This window comes from Sus scrofa, chromosome 9 (assembly GCF_054392235.1).
Source record: "Sus scrofa isolate SSC_HxYL_T2T_F1_AM1 chromosome 9, Sscrofa_HxYL_maternal_Yorkshire_Landrace_v2.0, whole genome shotgun sequence".
In the NCBI taxonomy this organism is placed as follows: domain Eukaryota; kingdom Metazoa; phylum Chordata; class Mammalia; order Artiodactyla; family Suidae; genus Sus; species Sus scrofa.
In genome coordinates this window covers 118,660,876-118,683,626 of record NC_139391.1, presented here as the reverse complement: position 1 = coordinate 118,683,626, position 22,751 = coordinate 118,660,876, and the positions used below count along the sequence as shown (strand labels likewise).

The 22,751-nt window shown below is 53.8% G+C and overlaps 2 protein-coding genes across 19 annotated transcripts in view; one reads left to right on the top strand and one right to left on the bottom strand.

Moving 5' to 3' along the window:
* Positions 1-1,483: 1,483 nt before the first annotated feature.
* On the top strand, positions 1,484-13,637 carry MYBPH (myosin binding protein H). Of its 3 annotated transcripts, none has more exons than XM_084974678.1 (11): positions 1,484-1,765; positions 1,873-2,007; positions 2,660-2,827; positions 5,274-5,362; positions 5,749-5,944; positions 6,126-6,265; positions 7,153-7,312; positions 8,860-8,996; positions 9,152-9,338; positions 9,678-9,728; positions 12,587-13,637. In XM_084974678.1, exons 1-10 carry the CDS (start codon positions 1,555-1,557, stop codon positions 9,692-9,694), a joined length of 1,440 nt encoding a protein of 479 aa, XP_084830804.1. In that variant the 5' UTR covers positions 1,484-1,554; the 3' UTR covers positions 9,695-9,728; positions 12,587-13,637.
* ADORA1 (adenosine A1 receptor) overlaps positions 10,848-22,751 on the bottom strand; it is a 37,813-nt gene continuing 25,909 nt past the window's right edge. For 13 of the 16 annotated variants that reach the window (XM_084974669.1, XM_005653723.4, XM_021102258.2 and 10 more), the window contains one exon: positions 10,848-12,740. In XM_084974669.1, coding sequence (XP_084830795.1) covers positions 12,101-12,740 — 640 coding nt within the window. In that variant the 3' untranslated portion in view covers positions 10,848-12,100. 16 annotated transcript variants of the gene reach the window in all.

Here is a 22,751-nt window from a genome sequence, read left to right as displayed (position 1 = left end):
ATTGAAAGAATTCCTTTATAGTGAAAGCTTGTGTAACCACTACGCAGGACAGGAATCAAGACCTCATTAGTGGCCCTGAGCTCCAATCACATACATCCCCGTCGCTGCCCCCAGGGGCCAGCACTCTCCTGACTCTCCCTGTCTTCTTTTGTAGAGATGCCCCTTGAAGAAGAGAGCTGGTGCCGCCTGTGTGTGAATTGAACACGAGTGGGAATCACACCACTCTGTGTGTCCAGCTCCTTTTGCTCCCCATTATGTCTGTTAGATCACCCGTGTAGCTGAAGCTTTTATTCTAGTTTTGGTTTCTAGGTGCAGAGACACTGCACAGTTAATTATGGATCCCCTTGTTGAGGGAGGGCTGCTTTCTCCAGATTTGGCGACTGCAGACAACACTCCTGTCAGCATTGGCATGTGTGTCTCCTGGGGTGCAGGTGTGAGGGTTTCTGGGGTGGGCCATAGAGTTTGAACATTTTCAACTTGACCAGATGCTCACCCACTTTTGTCCAAAGAGAATGCTCCCATCTACACTCCCACCAGCAATGGGTGTTCTCGTTCCTCCCCCTCCTCCCTAACACATGTTATTTTCAGGGTTATTAAATCATCACCAGTCTTAACGTTTTACTGGATGAATGACTCAATGACTAGCAATTTGGTCCTGCCTGCCTCATTTTCCCCATGGCATGTACGTGTCCATGCCATGCCCTGCTTTGAAGCGTCTAGAAGTCTCAGAGTGCTGTCCTCCTCCAAGTTCTCTTCCAGATCTTCCTTATGACTTTATTCCACCCTCAAGGGCTAGGTGGGGGATTCTCACGGTGCTGTCTTTAGCAGAGAGGGAGACCAAGGGCCAGGCCAGGGGTTGGGGAGGCTGGGTGACCAGGGGACTTAGTTTCCCTTCCTGGGGTCCCATTGCCCTAAGATCCTCCTCCAATCATCCCCGCCTCAGGCATCCCAATGCCCTCCTTTTCTTGGCCCTCAACCTCACACAGCACAAGTGAAGCTCCTCGGGAACGTGAGGACCAGGGAATTGTGGGAATTCCCTGGCAACAAAGCGGGGAGTGCTCTCTGGGGAAGCCTGTTTCAGGCTGTCTGGACCCCAGCACCCAAGCTGAGAAGCCTTGAGCACAAGGGCCCCACAGAAGCCAAACATGCAGAGCTTGATCTGGGTTTATTCTCCAGATGAAAGCTCTTGTTCCCAAATGCCCTGACCCCTGGCACAGGCTCCCGGCAAGTCCCATCTCACCCATCTGTACCCTCCTCCCATCTGGGCACCAGAACCCCAGCTACTGAGATCCAATCAGGGTGATGGACAAGGTCCCGTGCTCCTCAAGGGACCCTTACAATTCCTCCCCCAGAGCTATTCCTGGCTTAGGCTCCTCCCACACTCTGGTCCCCCTGCCTGACCTGACCCCACAGCTGGGAATCACTTGCTTGGGGGTGGGGCAGCCCCCCTGACTATATATGCCTGGACCTAGGTGTCCCAGGCACCCTGGAAGCACAGACCCTCCACTGCTAATCCCTGCACACTCCAGCCTGACCCCTCAGCCAGCCCCAGCAATGACAGGAAAAGCCACCTTGGAGGCCCCCGACTGTGGTCCAGAGGAGACTGCCTCTGAATCTGCAAATGTGCCCGCCACAGAGCCCTCTGGAGAAGTGGCAGCTCCGAAGTCTACGGGGGAAGAGCAGACTCCCAAGCCACAGGAACCTGCCCCTCATGTACCTGCCCCCGATGCCCCAGCAGCCAGTAAACCAGCACCTCCGAGTGAAGGTGACAAGAGGGGGGACAGGTGGAGGAGGGTGGCAGGCATGGCAGGGAGTGGTGGGTGGAGAGCTTTTGGCCATGAACCTCTTCCCCTTCCCCTGCTTCTCCCTCAGATGTCCCCAGTGCCCCGCTGCTGCTGGCCGTGGAGGACGTGGGTGATAGCTCGGTGACTGTGAGCTGGGAGCCCCCGGAGTGGCTAGGGAAGCTGGGTTTCCAGGGCTACGTGCTGGAACTCCGCCGAGAGGGAGGTGAGCTCTGGGCTGAGCCCTGAATACACGCAGGGAGGGGGGATTGGAGGGCAGCAGGGACAAGCCCCCAGTTCTGCAGTTGGGTCAGTCCAGGAGGAGGGATGGGAGAAGCAATGCTTTCAACCCACTCACCCAAGGCTTCTTGCTCCACCAATGCCCCTCTGAGAGCAGGAAGATGTCCAAACCACCTGGGGCGGCCCCTTGTCCTTGAGCTCCCGAAAGAAGAGTTGGGGACACTGGGGCACAGCTCCGTGAGAATGAAGGCTGTGCTAAGTCTCAGAGGACCCTGCTTGGGGAGGGCAAGCAGAAGGCTGAGAGCAGAGAAACTGAGGGGGAGGGCTAAGTCAGAGGAGGAGACAGTGAAGAGAAATAGGCGGTGGCGGGGTCTCTGGCCAAATTCCTGATGCCACTGTCCTGCTGTCCATCTCCATGTCCAACTCTGCTGTCCAACTCTCTCTGATCACCACTTGAGGGCTCTAACATCAGGTGTCTTTGATGCAATTTAACAATAAGAGGCAGGGAGGGAGAGCGTTGGGAAATGCAGGCTCCAAAACTTCAGCTTCCTCCGATCACCATTGAGAAGGGTGGCTGCACTGAGAAGGGTGCCCACGGCCATGGAGCCATGGCCATGCACTCTCTTCATTTCCCTCAGCCTTGGAGTGGGTGCCTGTGAACACCCGGCCCATGATGGTGACCCAGCAGACCGTGCGGAACCTGGCTCTGGGTGACAAGTTCTTCGTGCGTGTGACTGCGGTGAGCTCTGCAGGGGCTGGCCCACCGGCTGTGCTGGATCAGCCTGTCCACATCCAAGAGACCATTGGTAAAGCTCATCCCTTCATCTTCTTGCACCGCACCCCTACCCCCGCCCCACTGCCAGGATCCTTGTCTAATGGTGGAGACACTGAAGCCAATGGGCAAAGCGAGCAGGGCAGCCCTCTCCCCCATCCCACACTCACGTGCACAAGCCACCTGCTATCACCATCTTGCCTCAAGAGAACTCCAGGTTCCTCAGCAGCAAGGGGCCTCTGGAGGTCAAAGAGGCCATTTCTCTGAGTGGCCCTGCTCCCAAGAGTTGGGAGAAGGGCTTCTTGACCCTCAGAAATGAAAGCTCAAGCTCCCCAGGTCACTGCCTCAGGGTCCCAGTGCTTAGAGTCATTCAGTTCTTCCTCCTATCCAATCTTAATCCCATCAGAGACCACGGAAGCTCATTTCATAGTGCTTGGGTTCCAGATTCTCCCCCAAATTTTGAAACAAAGAGGTGTTTCCTTGCCTCTTGCTGCACCACATCCCTAGTGGAGGAAGACGCATGCCTGCAAAAGGACCGTGAAAGTTTCTCCATCCCCAGAGGCCAGTGCCATACTGGGAACCTGGGAAGCCAGCTGCTGTCCCCTTGCAAAGATTTCTATTTGTAGGGTGCATTAGCCTCAAGCCTACCCTTGCTCCCGTCCCAGGGCTGATCAGGTTTCAGTCTGTTAATGGCAGTGAGTCATTTGGTCTGATCTGAGGTCTCTGGGGACAGCCCAGAGCCCCAGGGTGATGAGAGATATAGGCCAGCAGGTGGCCTGAGGCCTTGTCCACCTTCCTCCTTGTTGCCCCCTGTGTCTCCCAGAGGGGGACCCCATAGTCCTGGACTGGTTTCTAGAAAGAGGGGGCTTCACAGCCACAAAAGGGTGAAGTTTGGATTCAAGGAAATACTTCTCAATCCTAAGGCCTGGGAGATGTGGGAACCACAGGGCTAGAGAATGTAGAAGTGTAGATTGTCATGGCCAGTCAATCCAAGCCAAGGAGGTTCCAAGGCACCCCAGGACTCCTTGGAGGTCACCCAACGTACTAACGGGGCCTCAGAACCTGACTCCCACACAGGCCCCTCATGTCGCACCAGTAAGCAGGGAGTCTTCTCTAGTGGTTTTCAAAACCAGAGGACATTCGCACTTTTTGAGTCTGGGCGAGACCTGGCCCCTCTTGACAGCTCAATATGGACACATTGACTTTAGCCTGGAGGTGCCAGGAAGCCCTCCTGGCTGGGGCAGATGCATCCTTGACTTTCTCTGGGAGCCCGGGGAGCTCAGACCCTGGGAGCCTGTAGAGAGCAGGCTTCTGAGAGCCTTCATTGAAGGAGCCAGCCAGACTCAGCACCCACTACTCCATTAAAATTCCTCTGGCAGGAGAGAAGGGGATTTCCTGGAGAGAAGAGGGGAAGGAGGCCATGAATAAACAGGGAGCAGCAGGGCCTCCTCATGGGCAGGGAAGGGTGGGGACCCTGTCCAGAATCCACAGCTACTCAGCTGTCCCTCCACAGCCACCTGGAGCTGCCAAGCATTCCTGGCCCCCTGCAGCTGCCCCTGGAACATTCCAGGCCTGATGCTCCCAGGCCAAGTGCCTGCACAGCTAATCCTCAGAGACACAGTGTTCCTTCTTACTGTCTCCTCCCTCTCCACCCTGTGTGCCACGGACCAACTGCTGCCACCTGTTTGCTACCGAGGAGCCTCAGCCACTACCACCCCTGCCCCCGCCCAGGGGGATGGTGGCATGGTTGTTGCAGCTTCCCTTGGAAGGCTCACAGCCTCAGCGGTTGCATCTGGTGATGGTCAGGAAAGTGGTTCTCTACTGTAGCATAAGGCTGAAGTAAGGTGTCAGGAAGGACTTCCCAACCATCAGACTGAAAGGTACTGGGAGGGGGAACAGAGAAGGAAGGGGGTATGTCTACTCTGGCTTCATTCAGAAAGGGAAATATCCCAAGCCTCCCATATGGCTTGGAGACAGCAATGGGCAAATGGGTCTCACTGGGGCTTCTCTGAAGGCCTGAGCTGGTACAAGGCAGGGGGAGAAAAGACAGCACTGTCATCCTTCCTAGGAATGCAAGGCGACAGGTGCAGCACCTGCTTCCCACTAGGGGGAGCCAGAGAGCCAGCCAGGGCCCATCTGGAGCCCAGGAATGCCTGGGCTGCAAGGCAAATCCCAGCCTGGCAGGGTCGTGGCGCCAAGGGAGTGCCCAGGATGCCTACCAGTTCACACCGTGGAGGCCCTGCCCTCCTGGAACCTCCTGGCACTCAACTCCCCAAGGGCCTTAGGGGATTTGGGCCCCTGGAACTGGGGCATGAACTTTGCCTTTCCCACAAGGAGGCAGCCTCAGAGCACACACAGGAGCCCTCCTGCACAGCCAGCAGTCTTCACCAGCTGTCTCCTACCCCTGCCAGAGAAGCCCCCAATCAGCAGCCCCCTCGCCCACCCCACTGTGCTAAGCCTAGACCCTTACTTTAATACAGAGGCCCCCAAGATCCGTGTTCCCCGCCACCTTCGTCAGACCTATATCCGTCAGGTGGGAGAAGCAATTAACCTGCAAATCCCCTTCCAGGTGGGTATGCCTCCTGCCCAGGGTAAGAGCGCGGGTGGAAATCAGGCCCCCATTTGGGAGTGCTGGAGGAGCCCCAGGAAATGTTGGGATCCCCATGGGGGTCTGCCGGGGAGCCACACATCAAGACGACCTCATCTCCCTCTCTTGTTCACTTGACTCAGTTGTGTTTCTCCAGCCTGCGAACAGGGCGGATGGTCCAGGGCCTGGTCAGACACTTGATGAATGGGGGTCTGCGCGGCACCTGTGGCTCTAGTCTCTGCCACCCCTCCTAGGAAGGGCTGATGGGGCCGTCTTTTCTGGGCACAGCTCCAGAGAGCCCTGGACCTGAGTGAGTGTGGGTTGCTGGTACCTTCTGTACCCACTCTGAGAGGTCTGTGCCCTCCCAGGGGAATCCCACGCCTCGGGCCTCATGGACCCATAATGGCCACGCCCTGGACAGCCAGCGGGTGAACGTGCGCACTGGGGACCAGGACTCCATCCTCTTCATCCGCTCAGCCCAGCGCTCGGACTCAGGCTGCTATGAGCTCACCGTCCAGCTGGAAGGCCTGGAGGCTAAGGCAGCCATTGACATCCTGGTGATTGGTATGGAGCCAAGGGAGACGGGGCTGACTTGTGGGAACCCCGAGGCCCCACCTGCCCTAGACCTGATGGCTGACGGGGTCAGGCCAAGGGAGAGTGATGGGAGCCAGATCTTGGGTGGGGGGATTTTTCAGCAAGCCCACTTCTCCCCCTCACCCCGCCCCCCAACACTCTGTTCCTACAGAGAAACCCGGATCCCCCAGCAGCATCAGGCTACTGGACGTCTGGGGCTGCAATGCTGCCCTTGAGTGGACACCACCCCAGGACACAGGCAACACAGAGCTCCTGGGCTACACAGTGCAGAAGGCAGACAAAAAGACAGGGGTGAGGCCTGCTAGAGCAGACCAGGGGGAGGAGGAAGGGCTGTGTGTGGCGGTGGTGGGGGGAGTGGCCTAGGTGGCTGGGAAGGCCCATCCACTGAGAGTCCAGAGACTGAGGAGCTCTGGTCTATTGCTAACCTGACTCCCTGTGTGGCTTTTGGCAAATCTCTTTCCTCTCTGGGCTTCAGTCTCTTCCCGAGGACTGCAAGGGGGACTCTCAGAGGCCCTTCAAGCTCCAGAGCAGTGCTTCTGGAAATGAAAGGTACACATGAATTACCTGGGAATCTGGCTAAAATGCAGATCTTAATTCAGTAGCTCTGAGGTGGGGGCTGAGACCCTGAATTTCTATGAAATTCCCAGGTGATTCTCTCTCTCTCTCTCTTTTTTTTTTTTTTTTTTTGGTCTTTTTAGGGCCATACCCATGGCATATGGAGGTTCCCAGGCTTGGGGTAGAATGGGAGCTGTAGCTGCCAGCCTACACCATAGCCACAGCAACACCACACCTGAGCCACATCTGAGATCTTCACCACAGTTCATGGCAACCGTGGATCCTTAATCTCCTAAGGGAGGCCAGGGACTGAACCCACGTCTTCATGGATACTAAGTTGGGTTTGTTTCCGCTGAGCCACAACGGCAACTCCTCCCAGGTGATTCTTAGTTTGCAGGTCCTTGAGCCACATTTCAACCAGGAAGTCTCTAGAATTCCCTGAGGACACCAGAAAGGTCACCTCCTCCCAGGGCTCCTTCCAATTCAAAGTCCCTTAGGCTCAAACGTGGATGGTCGTGCTTCCTAGGGATGGGGCATAGAATAAGCCCCTCTAAGGAAGTGGTCACAGGGCCAGCAGGGAGGACAAAGGCAGGGGGTGCATGACGGGGCCTGGGTCCTTGCAGCAATGGTTCACGGTGCTGGAGCGCTACCACCCGACCACCTGCACCATCTCTGACCTCATCGTGGGCAACTCTTACTCCTTCCGGGTCTTCTCGGAAAACCTGTGTGGACTCAGTGACTCGGCCGCTGTCACCAAAGAGCTCGCCCATATCCAGAAGACAGGTGTGTCTGGGCCCAGGACTGGAAACCAAGCCAGGCCTGGTCATGCTGCCCTTCTCCCCGTCTCTGCCTTTTCTTTGGTGTGTCTGTCAGCCACCCTCCCTTGTGTGTTTCTTGTGGGTGTTCACTTGCCATAATCTTTGCTGCTCTCTCCACAGCTACGTGGGGCACAAGTGCTGGTACGTGTGCACACACACACACACACACACACACACACACACACGTTCATATGGAGGGACTGTAAAGAAATAGATGTGGTTGGAGTTCCCGTCGTGGCTCAGTGGTTAATGAATCCGACTAGGAACCATGAGGTTGCGGGTTCGATCCCTGGCCTTGCTCAGTGGGTTAAGGATCTGGCGTTGCCGTGAGCTGTGGTGTAGGTTGCAGACGTGGCTCAGATCCCGCATTGCTGTGGCTGTGGTGTAGGCCAGCGGCTACAGCTCTGATTCGACCCCCTCCATATGCCATGGGAGCGGCCCAAGAAATGGCAAAAAAAAAAAAAAAGAATGTGGTTGACTGAGTGTAACAAACATGTCAGAGTAAACCCATGCCGGTAAGAAGCACCCCCTGGGAGGCTGTGCACATATTCTAAAGATGCCACATGGACAACGTCATAGTGGCCATTGGGTTTCATGTGCGTGTCCCCGAGGGAGCTACTGTGAAGGGAATGCACAAGGATAGGCAGACTGGCGAGTCTGCTAAAAGCACAAACCTCCTGACCCTAATATGACGCCACAAAGATGAAGGAGAGATATGGGTATTTACTGTCTCCACACAGGCACATGGCCCTCTTGCGTCAAATGTGAAATTCCAAGCCCTTTCTCCCTGTCACCCTGCACGCTCCCAGTCCCCCACCCCCACCCCCGCCTTCATGAGTCTGTGTGGGCTGCAGAAAGCATGCTCTTTTAAACACTAGCCTGAGCTGCACAGAATTAGGAATACATTTTTGTTTAAAAGAGGAAAGCCAGTCAGTTCTCCTAAGACAAACAGAAAAGAAATGTGGAATCTCTGGGGTTTTTCATCTCTACCCTCAGCCAAGATCATTGCAACTCTTTGGCTTTGCTGCCCACTCCTCTCTGTTCCCCTCTCTGACTCGCCCAGCCATGGTCTCGGCTTTTCTCTGCCCCTTTGAGACCTTCTGTCTCCAAGTTCCTGTAGGTGGGCTGTGCCTGGCTTCCCAGAGATCCTAGGAGACTGAGGTCCTGCCAGGAGGCTCCAGAGGAGGCAGGATGAAATGAATTGGCACCGCTGTCAATCTTCCTCCAGATCACCAGCTCTCTGCTCAGAGAGCCATAGTCATCACATGACCTTCCACCCCTTAAGCCCCAAACTCACTAGGTGATACTGTGCAAGTCCCTTATCCATGAAGGGCTTCAGTTTTCCACCTGTGAACTGGGATGACAAACCTACCCTTATGGGCGAATGCTGTATAGATTCAATGAAACACCCAGCTGTAAGCTGTAGGGATACTTAGGAAAACAGACGAGGTCAGTCCTAAGAGGGCTCCTCCTGTCACCTCGAAATTACCACACTTTCTCTCCTGAAACCAGATATTGTTGCCAAACCTAAAAGCTTTGTTGAGCGAGACTTCTCAGAAGCCCCTTCATTCACCCAACCCCTGGCTGACCACATCTCTACCCCTGGCTACAGTACTCAGCTCTTCTGCAGTGTCCGAGCATCACCCAAGGTGAGGGGCAGGGCCTGCTGTGCCCTGGTGGGGGCAGTGGGGTTGAAGAATCTTCTCAGGCATCCCTGCCAAAGCCTGAGGATGGCCTGATGGCCTTCGAGAGTCTTGACCTAATCCACAACTTTCTGAGTTCTCCTCTGACCTTGCTCCCCCAGCCCAAGATCATCTGGATGAAAAACAAGATGAACATCCAGGGTGACCCCAAATACCGGGCCATCTCTGAGCAAGGTGTCTGTACCCTGGAGATCCGGAAACCCAGCCCCTTCGATTCCGGGGTCTATACCTGCAAGGCCATCAATGTGCTGGGGGAGGCATCTGTGGACTGCCGGCTGGAGGTCAAAGGTGAGGGCTTGAGGGGGGATGCTCCTTAGGAACCCTCCCATGGATGGGAGAACAGGAGAAGCCACCTCTTCTCCTGGTGGCCTAGAGCACTGGGCTGAGCCCTGAAAATCAAGGCAAGACAGGGAGCAGTAAAGATTGAGGTCGGGCGGTCAGAAGGACTTTCCACAAGGAAGGAGGGCTCAGTGTGGGGAAAGGAGGTGGTAGAGTCCACCTTGTGGACAGACGGATCCTTGGGGTGAGGGTGTGAGCCTCACTCACCCCCCTTCAGCCCCCTCCCCCGCTCAGGTCCCCAGCAGACACCCACCCCCTCTGGAGCTCTAACCTTTGGGTCTCTCCCAGCCTCAGCCACACACTGAAGAGCCCCTGGAGGAGGCCGTGATGAGGAGAAAGGTGAGTGGCTGCATGTACTCCCCCTGCTGCGTCTGCCAGTGGAGGCCAGGAGCAGGGGTGGGGGTGAGAGGGGGTGGCGTTCAGCTCTAGGTACACATCTGCAGTCACAGGCAATGCACTGGCACAGTGCCAGAGTGTTCCAGAGACTGCAGGGCAGGCTGATGCTAGTGAGGCCTGAAGTGGGTGATGCAGTGGACGGACACCATGCAGGGTCTAGTCCTGGCTCAGAATGACCTTAGGCCAGGGAATTCCCTTGGACCTAATGCAGTGGGTGGCATTAACCACCCCCTGACTTCCCTACCCAGGTGAGATTCTGGACAAGTGAAAATGTCCAATGGGCAGAGCTCAGACCTGGGCTTTGGGCCCTTAGGGAGGAAGGCCTGGGAAGGGGAAGGGGTGCTGCTTTGCCCACCCCATCTCACCTCTTCAGCAGGCACAGGTAGCCCAGCTCCGCTAACAGCAGGGGCTCATGAAACCTGTTCTCTGCCAGGTGCTGCAGGCCTGAGGGGTCAGGGCAGCCGGGCCTAGAATCAAGCTCCACGGATACCACAGATTCCCGTTTCCACAGTGACAGCTGATGGCTTTGCTCCTTGGTACCTGCCAGCCCCCTTCCTCCCCCAAGAGTGGGCCTAGCAGGTCTCAGGCCAGGCTTCCTGGACACAAGGGGCCCCAGAAGGTGCTAAGATTGGAGCACTGCTGCAGAGAGTAGTGCGCTGGGCGTGAAGCACTTGAATAAAGGTGTGTGGTGTTACAGTGCAGGGGCCTCTGTGACAGTGAGCATCATCCGTGTGGGGGCGGCCCTGTGTCACCGTGAAGGGGATGTTGAATGTGTCACTACGAGGGGGTCTCCACCTATGACACCACGAGGAAGGTGCTGGCGGGAGGGAACGCAAGGTGTTATGGGTGTTTGCCGGGTATGAGATTTTTTAGGACCTCCTTTCACATTTAGGGTTTGCTCCCCTAAGAGGATAACTGTAGGAACAGACATGGCCTTCTCTGGAACCCTCCTTGCTCCAATCACCCCCACATCCTACCTCTCTTCACTTCTCCTCCATCCCTCATCATTGCTTCTTTTCTGCCGAAGCTGTCTGCAGCCCTTGGACAGTGGTAGCTACGTTCTCCAGGAGGCTTCACAATCTTTTATTAGTCAGGGGGCCAGGGGACATCCCACATCTGAGAGAAGAAAGGGCCTGAAAGCAAGGCCTAGAGTTGCTATTCACACTTGGAACCTGGCCCCTCTCCCCTCTGATAAGGGGCTCTGGACTTGGCAGGGAGTGAACCCTTCCCCAAGGGTCTAGGCTAAAGGCCTAGAAAGCCCATGAAAACTGTGCTAAGTTCCAGGGCTACTGAGGGAACGTAAATGCTGGCAAGACTTTCCTGTCCACACACTCAGGAGGCTAGTCTCCTCTGGCCTGACTAGCCTGTCTCACTTCATCCCAGACTGTCCACGGCAGCCTGCTTTCCCTCATCCATCTCGTCCCCTGGCAGGCAGAATGCTCCCCAAAGCTGGCATGTCTGGAGTTCTCCTCACCATCTGGCCCAGAAGCAGCAGAGATGGGTGTCACGTAGGAGGGTACAGGCCCATCATCAGGGGCTGGTGGAGCTGGTGGCCCGGATGACAGGCTCCACCAGGCTCCCACTTAGGACGCTCAGGCAAGAATGAGGGCTCAATGCTGCCACCTAGTGGCTCCTTGAGGTCCACATCTACCATTCCACACTAGCGCTGGGGCTTGGAGCTGCCACTCAGGTCCCAAGGGCTAGTGGAGAATAAAACAAATATTGGCAATTATTTCTGGACTCTTTCTTTCTTCCTCTACCAAGTATAACCCCAGGATACCCAGGTGAAGGAGAACAGGCACCCTGGCACCCAGCATGGCCAGGAACGCAGGGTTCTGGGAGGTGGGGACTGAAGCTCCTTGATTCCTGCTTGTCAGTGGCTCTGGCCACTTTTTCCTAGAGAAAAAGAGAGAAAGAAAGCCAGGATATCCAGCTTCTCTCCTTCCTTCCATCTTGGTGGGTATCTTCTTTTCTCCTTAAGCTTGGTCCCAGGGCTACACCACAACCACCTAAGACAAGCACACTCCCCTGCCTGCTGTGAGAGCTGAGCTCACCCTCAGACACAGGGCCCCTTGGCAGTCTCAGAGTCCCCAGGCTCTACCCAGACAACTTTCCTCCTCCCATCAGGTTACTTGGTTCTTTCCCCAAGGACTGCCCTCCCAAACCTCCTCCAAGCCCCAGAGGTGCAAGGCACCCACAGCCCGCAGCCCAGTGGGGAAGAGTCGGGGAGATAAGGGAGACAAGTGGGACAGTATGGAGGTGAGGACTGGGCTGAGATGCCCCAGATGTGGGCAGGTGGGAGCAGGAGGTGGAGTCTAGTCATCTGGCCTCTCTTCTGGAGGATCCCCATCAATGGGAGGTGCAGGTTGGCAGCGGAAGTGGTCATTCCAAATCTTAAGGAAGGTAACCCGAAACTTCTGGATGCGGAAGGCATAGACGATGGGGTTCATGGCCGAGTTGCCGTGTGTAAGGAAGATGGCGATGTAGATGAGGATGCTGGACTTGTGGCAGGAAGGGCAGAAGAGGGCGATGCAGTTAAGGATGTGTAGGGGCAGCCAGGTAAGGGCAGAGAGGAAGAGGATGAGGGCCAGTGACTTGGCGATCTTCAGCTCCTTCCCATAGTACTTCTGCGGGTCGCCCGAGGATGCTGACACCTTCTTATTGAGCTGCTTGCGGATAAGGTAGAAGACCTCCAGGTAGATGAGGACCATGAGCAGCAGTGGGGGCAGCACCCAGACGAAGAAGTTGAAATAGACCATGTACTCCATGCTGATCACCTTCTCGAACTCGCACTTGATCAGGGGCTCACCCACACTGCCGTTGGCCACCCAGTCCTGCTCCACTTCACTCAAGTTGTTCCAGCCGAACAAAGGCGTCAAGCCGACCAGGAAGGAGAGAACCCAGCAGCCAGCGATGGCCATCGCAGCCCTTCGGGGAGTCACCACCGTCTTGTACCTGGGGGAGAGGAGGGCAGAGCGTGAGGCCCCTTCCTCAGCCCACCCAGTCCCTGAGGGTTTCTAAGAGGAGGCCCCCTGCCCAGCCAGGACCCAGGGAGTGGGGAGGTGCATGTCTTCAGCTAGAAGGCCAAGCCTTCGGGATCTAAAATTTAGGGCAGAGCTTTGCAATGCACTGGTGCATGTCTCCTGTGGGAAAAAATCATACCAGAAAAAACAAACGACCTCCTTTAGGAGTTATACTAAAATTACCAAAGTAAAAATTGTTCACATGCACTTGGCACACCCTCACCAGAGACCTTATCTTTGCATCGTGCTTTGTGTTCATGGGGTAGAAAAGCACCAGCAGAATGAGGGCCCATTTGACAGCTGAGGAAACTGAGATTCAACGTAGACACGTGTTCTGCCCAAGACCATGTGGAGGGTATCAGCGCTGTCCTGTGCTTCCTAACACACATCTACACTGCCCACAACAACCAGGTGATTAACACATTATCCCTCCCCTGGGGCCAGCTCTTCCCCGCCATCCCCCTCCCCCCCGCCCCAGCATTGGCTCTGTCCCATCTCTGCCCACATACCCCACCTCTCTGCCCCTTCAGTCACTGTACAGTGCTTATCTCCTGAGGAACTGAGTTCAAGAACCAGCTTTCCACCCCCAAGCTAATTGGGAATTATTCTCAGGGAAGAGAACTGATGTTCACTGAGCAAATACTACATAGGAGGGACTCCTATTTAGGTATGTTTGGGTGCGTTCATTCATTTTTGTGTGCTTTCTGTGCCAGGCATTGGGCTCTGTGTTGGGAATAAGATAAATAATCCCTACCTCTATGCAGCTCACATTTTGGGTGAAGAAACAGATAACACAAATGTAAGGAAATAAATAAACAAGACAACCAGAGGTTGTGATATGGCACGTGAAGGAGATAAACAGGACGATGTCAAGAGAGAGAGCTATCAACCTTTTTCATGTCATGACACACAAAGAAGATAAAAACCTTTTTTTTTTTCCTTTTCTTTTAAGGGCTGCACCTGCAGTGTTGGAAGTTTCCAGGGTAGGTGTCGAATTGGAGATGCAGCTGCCGCCTAAGCCTACGCCTACGCCACAGCAACTCCCAAGCAACACTGGATCTGAGCTACACCTGTGACCTACACCACAGCTTGCAGCAATGCTGGATCTTTTAACCCAGTGAGCGAGGCCAGGGATCAAAACCACATCCTCGGAGTTCCCACAGTGGTGCAGTGGAAACAAATTTGACGAGGAACCATGCTGTTGTGGGTTTGATCCCTGGCCTGGCTCAGTGGGTTAAGGATCTGGCATTGCCGTGAGTTGTGGTGTAGGTCGCAGATGCGGCTTGGATCTGGCATTGCTGTAGCTCTGGCGTAGGCTGGCAGCTACAGCTCCGATTAGACCCCTAGCCTGGGAACCTCCATATGCCACTGGTGTGGCCCTATAAGGAGGAAAGACAATCCAAACCCTGAAAAAAAAAAACAAACCCTGAATCCTCACAGACCCTGAGTCGGGTCCTTAACCCACTGAGCCGTAACAGGAACTCTGTGATGAAAACATTAGGATGACACAGAAAAGAGATGAGGCTGCCCTTGGGCAGGGAGTCTCCCCCTGCTCCCATTACCAGGGTTAAGAGGATGCTCCAAGGGGCTCCCCACTTCTCTTTAAACCAACCCAGCCAGCAGCCAGTGTGTCCTCTGCCAATTCACTGGCCTTGGAGCAAGTGCCAAGGGCTGAGGCCCGCCCAGCTCTGTGCCGAGGAGCTAGCTCAGCCCAGCAGCTTGCCCAGTTGTTATTTTCCAATGCGGCTTCTGAGATGGATGGAGTGCCCTGGTGAGCTTGTAAATGGCCACCGAGACCTGTGGGTGTGTGTGGGGGGGAAGCTGCCCTCGGATTCTGTTTTCTTCTGTCCCATGACTGCAGAACTGTGGCTTTCTCCTTCACAGCAGTGATATGTAAGATCCCTCTCACCCTGGACTTCTGGAAGGCTTTACAGGGGAATGCCTTGGGTCGGGGCGGGGGGCGGGGGGCGGGGGGAGAAACCAGACTGCACCCCACCCCATCTAGAAAGCAAGCACTCGAAGGGACCTTGGATACCTCACTTCCAATCTCACCATTCCTGTGGGGAAACTAAGGCCGCTAGATGACTTCGATATCTTCGGTGCGGTGCCCTGTCCCCTACTCAGTAATCACAGTGTCCTTGTGTCCCCAGAGCTCCAAGGGGCCTTGAAAGTAGCCCAGTTTGCTTGTGCCTCTCCGAAGTTTTCTGAGAGCTAATCCTTACTCTCTTGCTGCAACTAAAGCCCATTTCCGCCTCTTGGAACCCCAGCAGGCTACTAGCCCGGTGCATTCTTCAGTGTCAGAGACCCATGTCTGGGCCCTGGGTCTGCAACCTGCTGGGTCAATCCTTCTGTAACATGAAACTGTGGGCCCACGTCAGATGAGATAGCATGTGATGTGAGCACCTCACCAACATTCCCGTGCCTGAGCTCCTACCCTCCAAGCGCCTGGGAAACTGGTCTCTCTGGATGCTCAGCAAATGCTCTGCAAACATCTGGCTCAGGGCTTGTATCTGATGAGCTCAAAGTGCTCCCCACATGCCCTGTGGTGAAAGAAGCTCTGGGTGAGTCTAGGGGGTGAGACCAAAGGAACACAGATCATTCTGTTAAGAGAAAAAGACTAAAGGACACTGCCACAGCTGTCACTAGGTGGGTGGGGTTAGGGCTGCAGCTGCAGGAGAAAGGCTGGAGGCTAGGCGCCCCCTGTCACACTTACAGTTTACATCATATCTGTCACTTACAAAGCCCTTTTACATTCATGTCTCAGGTCATCCTTGTAACCACCTGCAAGGTGAGCACAGCACATAATGGAATCCCCATTTCACAGATTAGGAGCTCAAGGTCCAGAAATGGTCAACAACTTGCCCAGATCTCTTGACTCCTCAGGGCACCAGGCTGACAGTGGGCTGTTTAGATGTGGATGATGGAGAGACTGGGGATGTCCCCTTCCTACACGAGCTTTAAAATGGGAATGTCTGTCCAAAGGTGGTACTGCCCAGAGGAAGGGGGGTAGACAAAGTGACTGCTGGTATTGCCAGCAGGAGGGGAGGGGGGTCCCAGCACAGACCCCACGTCTAGGCAATGGTGATCCCCCAAGAGAGGAGGTGAACACTGACAGTGTCCCAAGTAGGAGAGAAGCAGGGGGCACCTTCTAGCTAGAGAGGTGTCTCCCTCTCCTCTTCCCCTCACCCTTCCTACTGCCTGGAGCCCTGGGGTTAAAGCTTTCCTGGGGCTCCTCCAGGGCCAAGTCCCAGCAGACCCTGTAGCTGAGGGTATCAGTTCTCATCTGTTTTTCTTGCTATTTTCTCCATGGTGGGAAAGGGCTGGATCCAGGACCTTAGCTGAGGTGGGGCAGGCTCTCACAGGAAGGGCTGCCTCCCGGGGCTGTGAGAGAAGCTCACCTCTGCCTACACGTGGGAAAGACAAGCAGAGGCTACAAGTCCCAGGGTGCACATGGGGTAGGGTATGTTGAATGTGCCTCAAATGCTTGTCCCTCCCAAGTCCTGGACCAAAGCCTTATCACCCCCAGGGATATGCTGAGAACTAGCCAGAGAGGTGGCTCCCCTCTGGAGGGTTAGTCTCAGGCAGACACAGGAGGGAAGCAGCAGCATGGAGGCACTGAGACACCAAGGGGAGCCCTGCCCACAGGCAAGCAGGGCAGACAGCTCATTAAAGATGCCACTGAAGGAATGAGGAGAGCCCCGCCCCCTTCCAAAGCTCCCTCGTGTGCCTCAAATCCCACCATGGGTGAGATGTTCCTTTGGGTTAAGAATCTCCCTCTCTGTGTGTTATTGCTAAAGCCAAGATAAGACTAACTCCATAGTATGAACTACTTTATTCGTCAGTATCTTCTTACTGATGATGATAACATGAAAAAACTGAGAGCAGAGGGGTGGCAGAGACTCCAAGAGGAAAGGGAGACCTTTAGTATGTAGGCAGCAGAGGCTTTGGTTGCTGAGAGCAGGCCTAGCAGAACAGACAAGTATTTCATAGCCTACCTGCTGTGAAAGTTAGTGTGGTTTAGAGGCAGAAACTAGGCAAGGAGGGCCACAAATCCTGCACCCAGATAGGCCAAGGCAGAGGAGGCTTTTGCTACTTCTGGGAATACCCTGGCTGGGCTGCCACAGGAGAGGCACCCTGCTGCTCTGGAGGCTAAGGAAGGCGGATGTTCAGAAATAATAATTGATCAATAATAGTAACAATGTCAGATTCTTTTGTGGCACAGCAGGTTAAGGATCTGGCATTGTCACCGCAGCAGCGCAGGTTACTGTTGTGGTACAGGTTCGATTCCTGGGCTGGGAACTTCCACATGCCTCAGGCATGGCCAAACAAACACCGCCCCCCCCCAAAAAAAAACAATGCTAATAAAAGCTAATATTTATTGATCCTTTTTCTGTGCTGGTACTGACTTTATAGACAGTCAAATTGGAGCTACAGCTGCCAGCCTACACCACAGACACAGCAACACCATATCCGAGGCACGTCTGCAACCTACAGCTCATGGCAATGCCGGATCCTTAACCCACTGAGCAAGGCCAGGGATCAACCCTGCAACCTCATGGTTCCTAGTCAGGTTCGTTAATCGCTGAGCCACAAATGGAACTCCTATTCTCATTTTCTAATTACAGTAACTGAGACTTGGATTATGGACTACGTCCAAGGTCACTCAGCGCATAAGAGGCAGAGATGGAATTTCTAAGACTGAGATCTGACCAAGCCCAAACCAGGAAGATGGACCACAATGGGGGCTCATGGTGGGTCTCGCCTGCTTCAAGGAAACTCCCGGATCAGGCGGTTCTGGAGACAGCAGCAGACTGCCTGGGAGCCTCCCCTTCACTCAAGTCTGACCTCTTTGTAGCCCTCAGACTGAGCTGCTCACAATCTGGTCAGGTGTTCAGCTGTCTGTGAACTAGGCAGCTGAGGCTGCCTCCCTTTCATTCCCGGGGGGTCCTTAGGTGCCAGTTCCAAGTGGTAGGGCTCAAGAATATTGAAAGTAACGTTGTAGAGGCAGGGGATAAGAAACCAACCCAGAAACCAATGAACAGATCATTACAGAGTGAAAAGACCAATCAAGTGAAATAAACCAATCAAGACTCTGAGAGCGAGTGGCTGGGTGTGGAGTGTGCTGACTTGGGTGGGTGGGTGAGCAGGCAGGATGGGCCTCTCTGGGGAGAAGACGCTGAGCTGAGAGCACGATGACCTCCGAGGGCAGCCAGGCACGAGGTAAAGGCTGGAGTGGGCTCAGGGAGAGAGAGGCTAGTGAGGGGCATCCTGGGAGTAAAGGCAGGGGCCAGGGTGGGGCAGTCAGAGACACGCTCAGGGACGGCCACCTGAGGCTGGGCAGGTCACAAGAAAGATTCCAAGGTTTATCCCTGTGCTGGGAAAGCCACTGTAAGCAAAAGAGTAACATGACCCAATTTCTGTTCTTAAAAGATAGATATCTCAATTGTAATGTATACATGTAAGGATAACCTGACCCCCTTGCTGTACAGTGGGAAAAAAAAAAAAAAAAAAAAAAAAAAAAAGATAGATATCTCGAGTGGCCGTGCAGAGAATGTGTTGTATGGAGCAGGGAAACAAGAAACCAGCAGGGAGCCTATTTTATCTGTCCAGGCAGGAGACGAGGCTGTGTGCTCTGGTGGGCAGCAGTGGGAAGCCAGGAGAAGTGTATGGCTTTGAGATGTATTTGGGAACCAAGACAACAGGGCCTGCTGCTGAGTCTGGATGCCCAGGTGAGAGAAAGCACCATGAGGCTGCTGCTCAGGGTTTGTTTGTTTTGGTTTTGTTGGGTTTTTTGCTTTTTAGGGCTGCATCCGGGCTAGAGGTCAAACCAGAGCTGCAGCTGCTGGCCTACACTACAGCCACAGCAATACCAGATCCTAAGCTGTGTCTTCGACCTATACTGAAGCTCACAGCAACACCAGATCCTTAACCCACCGAGCGAGGCCAGGGATCCAACCCGAGTCCTCATGGATACTAATTGGGTTCGTTAGTGCTGAGCCACACTGGGAACTTCCTGCTGCTCGGGTTTTGATCCCGACCACGGAGGGGAGGGTGGCGCTGTCCCTGAGCCTCCCTGACGCCTCTCTTGCCAGGGGTCTGACCCCCAATCCCAACCCCACCCCGTGCTCACTCTGGACCTCCTGGACACTCCTTTCTGTGCACCTCCCACCTGGGTCTTTGAACTTGGAGAGGACTGGGAAGGCTTCTTCCCCTCATCTACATCTCAGCTCAGTTGTCACCTCCTCAGAGAAGATTCCCTGACCACCGGCAAAAGGAGCTCCTGTCACGTAGTCTCCTGCCACTTTTAATTCTCTTGATAGACCTTATCACTTCTTAACTGTCTGAATCCATCCATCCACCCCCTTTCTCTTCCTCTCTCAACTGGAGGCAGATATAGACTGACAGATGTTTATGAATTTATTATTTGTTTCTCTCCAGTGGAAGGTAAGCTTCATTAGGAGAGACTTTCTTTTGCAAGTTCATCACTACATCCCCTGCACCTAGAACAGTGCTCAATAATTATCTGCTGAATGAATGAAAAAATACATGTGAAAACCGATACATGAATCCATACATCCATTTATTCAATCATTTGGACTTGTTCAATGATAAGTACATTTTATTCAATGATAACGAAAAATGATTTATTTCTCATTCATGATTGACTGAGTACCATGTGAATACATCTCTAAGAACCATAGATAAGGATTAAATGGTAGGTGCTCAACTAGAGAGAGATTAAAAAGCCATAGCCATAGCCTTAGGAGCAATTACAGTGCCCCAGATGGGAAAAATCATTCCCTGTTCATTCCTCTCTGGGCTACAGCTGTGGGGGATCTGCTGCTAAGCCAGATAAGTACTAGTCTCCTGCTTAGGTCCTGTGACATAAGGTTGCTCTGAAGAGGGCCTCTTCTGAAAGGTATGAGTGCCACCAGGCCACCAGCCAGCCTCCAACACACACATGGCAGCTCTGAGCCCCAGAGCTGGCCCCTACAACGAGACCGCCAGAGGCTCCCCTGGCCAGAACTAGCCTCCCTGCAGTCTTCCAGAGAAGTAGTATCTCCATCTCAAGCTAAACTCCAGCAAGAGCCAGGAAAGTGCCTGAGCTCTCCATTGGTCCTTTGCCTTATGGATAGATGCCTTCCATGGAGGACACTGCTTCCAGTTGGAGGCCTGACTGGTGGCCTCTCCCTGCCTCCATCCCCAGAGGAGGGCTCTTCTTGGACACCCCTGGGGGCTGATTTTTAAGCTGACTCTGAGAACATGAACAATAAGCCTCCTTCAAACAGGAAAACTCAGAATGCCATTTGGTGATGAACAGACCAGGGGACCTTGGAGGGAAAGAAGCTTTGACAGTGAAAAGAGAAAGGTTGAGCATAGATCCCATACCAAAAAATTTCTTTGGTAGATGGAGAACTGACTGACAGAGGAAGGTGCCTAGAGAAGTTGCTCCATCATTGCACAAACAAGACTGGAACATGCTGGACCTGAAGCTGTCTTTAGCTTTCTCTCCTTTCCCTGCCTTGTGTCACAGAGGCTGGAGGCTTACCCCTCTGGGATAGCTCCCCCAAGCTTCTGGGTCTTTGGGTTCATCAGAGGGACTGGAGTGCTGGAGGAAGGAGATGGAAGGATATTTCCACCCCTCTCGCTGTGGTAGATGGGTCTCAGGCAGTGTTACGTCTCTTCCTTGGCTCTACCTCCCACTAGACAGGTCCACTATGGTTCCAGCTTTCACTTGCCCCTTGCAGCCCCTGGGATCCAGGACCACCTCCTCCCTTTGTCCTTCAGCCTGGAGGTAGCTTCCTGTTGATGCTAACATCCAAGTTATTTCATTATCTCATTTGGCTTCTAAGATGCTTCATCACCTATGTGATCAATTTCTGGCATTAAATGTCCTCACTTGTAAACACCTAAGTGATTTCCATGTTCCTGGTTAGATCCCAAGTGTTCAGCAATGAAGTTAGAGCAGGAAGAATTGAGTGCAGTCATCACAAAGAATCCCCCGCCAGAGGGATGAGAGAATTGATCAGACTCTTTTTTTTTTTTTCTTTTTAGGGCTGCACCTACAGCATATGGAAGTTCCCAGACTAGGGGTCAAGGCCACGGATTGAATCTGCATCCTCACCGATACTAGTTGGGTTCATAGCCCACTAAGCCACAACAGAAACTCCCCGATCAGACTCTTAATAAATATGTGTTAACTCAGAAGAGAGAGAATTCACAGGGTAGGTCTGGAAAAGGCTAAACATGGTTTTGTTTGAAGGGGTGGAGATGTGTCCTGTGAACTGCGGAGACCAGGGCAGGACCTTAGCCTGGCTGTGCCCTGCTCCTCACCCAGGCACTGGGCATTCGGGCTCTGTGGGGGCAGGAGGGGTCCACATCTTTCTGCAACGTGGAGACAGGCACTGACTCCGTCTTCCCTTTCCTCTTCCTTGACATCTAAGAAGGGGCAATATTCCACGGCTCTGCTTACCTCTGTCCTTGTCTCCCTTCTTATCAAGGATCTCAGCCACTTGTAACTGGAAACTTGGATCTCAAGACCAGGGAAGTAAGGCTTTCAGACTATTACAGCACTTCCTGCAGAGAAATTTTTCCTCTCAAAGGAAAGAGGAACCTGGATACAATCAAAGGCGCTGGGCACACTCCAGAGGCCATATATTTAACAGGAACACTGCCCAGGGGAGTCTGGATCAGGGACCCTGGGGAAGGCTCAGGATGTCTGGGTACTAAGAATCCTGCCTCAAATCTTGCTGGCTTCAGGTCCTGTGGCATCACTCACCATCTCTATCAGTGTCATGAATCTATACAAGGGGGATCCATCCAACACCCTCAGGCTAGTCTGCAGGGCTACAGGGAGGGGGAAGCAGACACTAGAACTCCTTGAAAGAATAGAGCTGGATAAATTAATTAGGTCATTAGTGTAATGGGCTTTGGAAATAACTCCTGGTCACATTCTGAGGACAATTAACTCTACAGCCTGGTGGGAAATACAATTATGTCTATGTATGTGACTCAGTAACGTCCCCTTTTCTGAACAACTTCCCCCACCCTCCCTGGCAGGGGGAGTGCCAGTCTGACGGGAGAACAGCCCAGGCTAAAACATACAAGGTCAAAGTTCCTAGCATTGTCCCCAGACTCCAAGGTGGCACAGGTAATGGACTTCACAAGTTCTACCTCCCCGCTCGCGTGTCTGTGACAAAGTCTTTCTCCTCTTTGCACTTCCTCTCATTCTTACAAGGAGGGGCTGGCCTTTGCTCAGTGGGTCTGATCCAGAGGAGGCTGCAGGGGCTGGAGGGAGGTTCTCAGGTTTGAGGAAGGCATATTTTCAAAGTAGGTTTGCCTAAAATCCTCAACCCTTTCTCCTAGTCCAGGGCCCATCAGAATGTCCCCACACAGATGAGAGGTGGCCCAGGCACTGCGCTTGTATAAACTTTGGGTAATTTTGAGATGCGGCCACCTCCTCCCCACTCCCAGCCCTCTGACTCCTGGGGCCAGTGCAGCCCCATATCCGAGTGACAGGGTGGTCCCTCAGGGGCAAGGGTGTCTGACCTGGACCATAAATTCAGGAAACCAGACCCAGACCTCAGCATTCCTGGCCATTTCCTGCTCTGAGATTTGATTCTCTCTAGCTCTGAGGATAAAGGCCAGGAGGGCAAAAACACCAAGGCCAATGGCCCCACCTGCTGTGGGAGACTTTCTGACTCATTCGTTGGTACGGAAAAAACCATCCTGTGTGCGTATACATTAATGACCTATGAGTGGCTGGTGCAGTGAGGCCTTACCAGGATGACTGTGGTGGTAGAGGGAGTCAAATTCCTTCTCCAATGAAGTGGAAACACCTGACGTGACAGGGAGAGGGAGCTGACTGGATCATTCCCCATAGGTCTCTCAGACAGTGGTCACTTTCGAGAGGTGGCAAGGAATCCTGCTGCCTGGCTGGTGC